We start from the raw sequence: 5,138 nt of genomic DNA, 5'->3' as shown, positions 1-5,138 counted from the left end.
TCATCTCCCCCATATTATTCAAAGGCATTACAAAAAATGAGGAAAATAAGACTGCTCAACTCACTTCAAATGTCACATTTAATTCTGTGAACAACATTGTCTTCTACACATTAACTGAAGTGCAAAAACTAGGAAAGGGTAGTGCAAAAAGTTTGTCCTTGAACATTCAGGACACAGGACCTTTGTAATTATTTTTTGAATAGGAGACCTCTCACATGAACACTGAGCTCAATCATATAAATAAGAGTAACCTAGAGCTTCAATCAAATTAAGACCGGCAAGGTCATGATCCAAAATGTTAAATTCATTTGGGAATATTGACATTTTTGTTCAGAAAAAGGAGTTGGTCAACATGCTCATATGTTAAAGTGCTCCTCTGGGCCGTTACTATATCTCCTGCAGTAGAGAACATCCTTTCCGCATACACACTAGGTATCTTTTAAACTCTGAAACTCTCCTCGTCATGCTTTGCCAGCCAGGGGCTGTTACATATATAATTGTAAATAAATATTTTAAATTTTTTTTTTTAAATATTGCAATACTTTGTGCTACAGTATCGATATAATCGTGGGCGCAAAATATCGCAATAGTGAACAGAATCGATTTTTTCCCCCACCACTAATAAATATCCATCAAAAGGACATAGCTGTACACTGTAGATCACCCCCTGGTGATTCCCAATCCTACTGTGGCTCTCTTGGTTGCATTCCTTCATGTGACCAAATGCAGAAGACATAATAAAAGACACATTTCTGTGCCTTTAAATATGTACGGTCGTCTCTATGGTGGCTACCAATGCAGAAAGGCCAAAATATCACAAGCAGGTACTCTGTTTAGAGGCTGCTTGGGTCTGAAAACCTTGAATTGGTGAGACGTTCATTGAATTATCCCCCACCAGAAATTAATAATTTACATTTGCTTTCAGTCGGTTACTACTTGGTGTTTGAGGATTTGTATTTTATCATATTCAGCCAAATATAATATTTGAGATTTCCCTTATGGACCATAAACTGTTAAACTTGAACTGGCAGCTATTTATGTGATGGGATATCAGTGGACAGGAATGTTTCTGTGTGCAGATGAGGTTTGTTGATTATGGGGTTTTGTTTTGTGGAGCCAGCGGACTTTGGGCAGAAAGAATCTTTACTGATCAGGATACGCTGTCAAAAGAGCCTGCAAAAGAAACAAGATTCAACCATATTTAAGATTAACATTTTCTTATCCGGGATCATTGCTTCAGTTTCGCCAGCACTATGTTTTCGGTGTTTCAAAAAGCCTTGCTGATGGTTCTGGTGTGTGCACGTGCCGACTCAACTGTGATGGATGGTAAGAAAACATACATTTTCTAAAAATGAAAACACAGTTAAAATTTTTATATGTATCAACATTCTATGTGAATATATCATGTATATGATTTATGATATACTAAATGGTGTTGATTAATAGAGCTGAAAAGATTGGCTCTAAGCTCTAAGACTCATGGTTTAAAAAAACTAGCCAATTTAATTTGGGCATTTCACGGACCAACACGTTTTTATTTTAGAAAAAAAAAAAAGTAAGTTACTGGCTACATTTCTGGATATTGGGAGGAGTGGAGACATGTCGTCCTTCTTTATATACAGTCTATAGGATCTGTAGCTTAAACGATGAACCCAGTTCATGGAAGCTGCGTTTGTTGCTTTCAACTCAGTGGCTGGTTGAACAGAAATCTGCAAATACACAAGAAGATCGATGATTTAACAACTTTAAATAAATGTATATATTCCTCTCATCATATCTGTCAATGAAAAAAATGACCTTTTAAATAGACCAAATTGCAAGGAACCATTTGGCAACTGCCTGATATTCCTTTCTCCTTCAGAAGAACCTGAGGACCTTGGACCCAGAGTTGCTGAAGGAGTTCCTGAGAGCAGCGAAGGGCATGGAGGCCTTCTGTAACCCCCCACAGCTCAGAGACATGGAGTTCTTCACCCGGTCCGTCAGATCTCACTGGGAGGTGGGACACAAACTCTGTTAATGCGTGAAATGTTAGTGTGTTCACATGTGTTGTAGTTACAATGAGGCTTCACTCAGCTGCTGGTCAGTGTGAGATGCACTTAAGATCCCGATTAGACAAAGAAATCCAGGTAGTTGGTTTACTAGAACTAAGGTGGAGGTGTGCGTCGGTGGATAGGTGTTCTGCAAACTTACCTGACCTACCTGCCTAACTTTTCTTTCCTGCTCCTTCTTTGTTTGCCGCCGAGGAGAGTGACGGTGAGACTTGGTGACTTTGTTCTGGTTCCTCTTTAAGAGACTGCTGCTTTTCTTGGGGTTTGTCGAGAATAACTTACAACACGATTCTGTATCTTGGGTGTTGACAAGAAACCTTTTCGTAGTTATATGAGAAAAATAAGAATAGTAGACGTGCTTGATTCCCTCCTCAGTCCATTTTCAGTGTGACCTGTGATATCACAAACCCTGTTTCTTTGTCAATCACTCGCTGACATTCAAAGTGCAATTGCATGTTAAAATAATAATAACCAGAATTGCTCAACCCTGGAAAGTACCAACTATAAAATACAATTTCTAAAATGTATAGTACTGAAAAGCAGCACTGATCGGGCTAGAGCACATGCATTTTGAAGTGCTGCATGCGTTTTGCCTGAAAAAAAAAAAATAATGACTGAGGAAATATTGACACATAGAGCTGTTCAGTCTTGGACTCTGATCATGAGAAAGAAGTTTGGTGGTGATAGGACAATGCACAGTGGAGTTATGACAACATCATCTCCTTTGGCGAAGGATGAACCTTCGCCGTATCTCAATGTTTACACGGTTTGAGGAAATGTCCCAATTCTGGGAGAGAGAGAGAGACATCACCTTTGCAAGACATACAGATTCCTTTGATCTTTGACCACTGAACTGTCACTGCAGGAGTGGAGTTGTTTGTTTACGGGTTTACATCGTGTTTTAATGGCATGTAATCAAATTTTGACGCCACGCCACGGTCACACCGTGTGATGAAAGATCAATCTTTCAGTTTGTATCTCCATCTTGTTGTGATGACACTCATCTCAATTTGAAGTTGACCTGATGTAAACCCTGGTACAAGTACCTCAAGTAAAAATGTGGAATATGGCCAAAATGGACACTAAATGCAAAATAGCAGGCTCCTGTTTCGTTTTTCCAATTGCACCTAGACTTGTTTGTCTGGTCATGATACACCTGTGTATCGATTTTTGTGACGATCGGTCAATGTGAACAAGTTCCGGGGGTCTCGGGGGCACCGTTGAGCCATTTTGCGGCGCCCATTGAAAATTCCTCCAGAAAACATACATTTTCACCACTTTCTAACTTTCAGCCAATTCATTTGCCTGACAAAAAATAATAATAATAATAATCCTTACAATTTTAAATAGGGCCTCACTGTCTGTCAGTGCCTGTCAGTGCTCGGGCCCTAATAATGGACATATTAATCACAATTAAAATAGTCTATGAACTGAATGTTTTCCTAATTGGTTGATTTACAGATATCAATTTTAATTAATTATTTTATTAATTAAATATAATCAAGTTGCAACATCATACCAGATATTACAAACCTTCCTAGACCTTTGAGTTTACAACAAAAATGAGAAAGAGGCAACTCCATATTTGAGAGGTTGACAAAGTAAAAACAAATAAGAGATTATATTCTGAATTGACAGTTTGAACTATAACTTGTTATTAAATGTTTTTAAAAAATGCCCATCAAAAATTTTTAATTCCCTAATTGACATGATGTAAAATGTCTTAGTTTGATAATCAGATTACAGTACAGTAAATTATTGGCATTTAACCGAAAAAACTAAATTAATTGATTCTCAATCAAACTAGTTGCCGATGCTGATAATCTATTGGAGAAGTAAACAACCAATCATTTCAGTTCTAGAATATTTATCATAAGATCATAAGATCTGTCAACACCTTGATTAAAAAATCTTTGTCTATATCTGGGATCCGCTGACTCTTTTTCTCTCTTTCCCTCTTTTCTATTTACAGTGGAAACGCATGGAATTCCTTCTGTAGCATGTCCTATGTTCCCAGCAGTTACAACTCCAGATATATTGATGCATAATGAAACCAACATCAACGGAACGGGGGCGCTGAATGTAACCAGCACCAAGGGGGTGGAAGTCTCAGAAGAAGCGCTGTTGTTTCTCAAAGGGTCTGTGTCCACCATCCTCATCCCTTCCTTCTACACACTGGTCTGCCTCCTCAGCTTGCCGATCAACATCTGTGCAGTGGTGGCCTTCACTCTGAGGATCAAACCCAAGAAGCCGGCTGCCATCTACATGTTGAATCTGGCCTGTGCCGATCTGCTCTTTGCTGTGCTGCTCCCCTTCAAGATCTCCTACCACTTTGGAGGCAACAACTGGATATTCGGCTCGCTCATGTGCCGTGTGGTCACCGCAGCCTTCAACTGGAACATGTACTGCTCTGTTCTGCTCATAACTTGCATCAGTGTGGACCGTCTCCTTGCTGTAGTCTATCCTCTTGACTCTCTGCCTTGGAGGACACCAGGGAACGCAATCATGGCCTGCGTCGCCATGTGGGTATTATCCTTCGCTGGCACTGTGCCCCTTGTCGTCTACGACCAGACTATTCCCCTCAGTCAGCTGAACATCACCACCTGCCACGACGTCGTTATTGAGGACGAGAGAGTCTTGTACTACAAGATCTGCTACATCGCCCTGTGCTGTGCCTTCTTCTTCCTGCCTCTGCTCATCACAGTGGTGTCCTACACTTGTGTGATCTGGGCACTGAGCAGAGTCCCACGCGGCATTCTAGGACATTCAAGCAGGAGAACAAGAGCAGTGTTGATGGCTGGAACAGTGTTGGTGATATTTGTGCTGTGTTTCACACCCACAAACTGTCTACTGATGGCCCACTATCTACAATTAAACGGAGGTGCTGAGGCGATCGAAGAGAGCACTGGTGGCTCTTATGTAGCCTATCTCGTGTTAATGTGTTTGGGAAGTCTAAACTGCCTCCTGGATCCCCTGGTCTACTACTTTGGCTCATCCCAGTGCCAGAAACAACTAGCCAGCACACTGAGGTGTGAGAAGATGTTGGAAGGCTGTAGTGGACTTTCCTTTTCTGGCCTCAGTAGTCGCTGA

The 5,138-nt window shown here is 40.7% G+C and overlaps 1 protein-coding gene across 1 annotated transcript; it reads left to right on the top strand.

Annotated features, from left to right (window-relative positions):
* Positions 1-4,088: 4,088 nt before the first annotated feature.
* On the top strand, positions 4,089-5,138 carry LOC133022103 (proteinase-activated receptor 1-like). The gene has a single exon (XM_061089114.1). The coding sequence runs from the start codon at positions 4,089-4,091 to the stop codon at positions 5,136-5,138; it is 1,050 nt and encodes a 349-aa protein (XP_060945097.1).

Source organism: Limanda limanda, chromosome 16 (genome assembly GCF_963576545.1).
Source record: "Limanda limanda chromosome 16, fLimLim1.1, whole genome shotgun sequence".
NCBI classification, from domain to species: domain Eukaryota; kingdom Metazoa; phylum Chordata; class Actinopteri; order Pleuronectiformes; family Pleuronectidae; genus Limanda; species Limanda limanda.
The sequence above is the reverse complement of the archived record's forward strand: the minus strand, read 5'-3'. Positions and strand labels throughout refer to the sequence as shown.

Excerpts from the sequence above, each read along its gene's own strand:
- LOC133022103 (XM_061089114.1), top strand. The coding sequence starts at position 4,089 with ATGCATAATGAAACCAACATCAACGGAACGGGGGCGCTGAATGTAACC.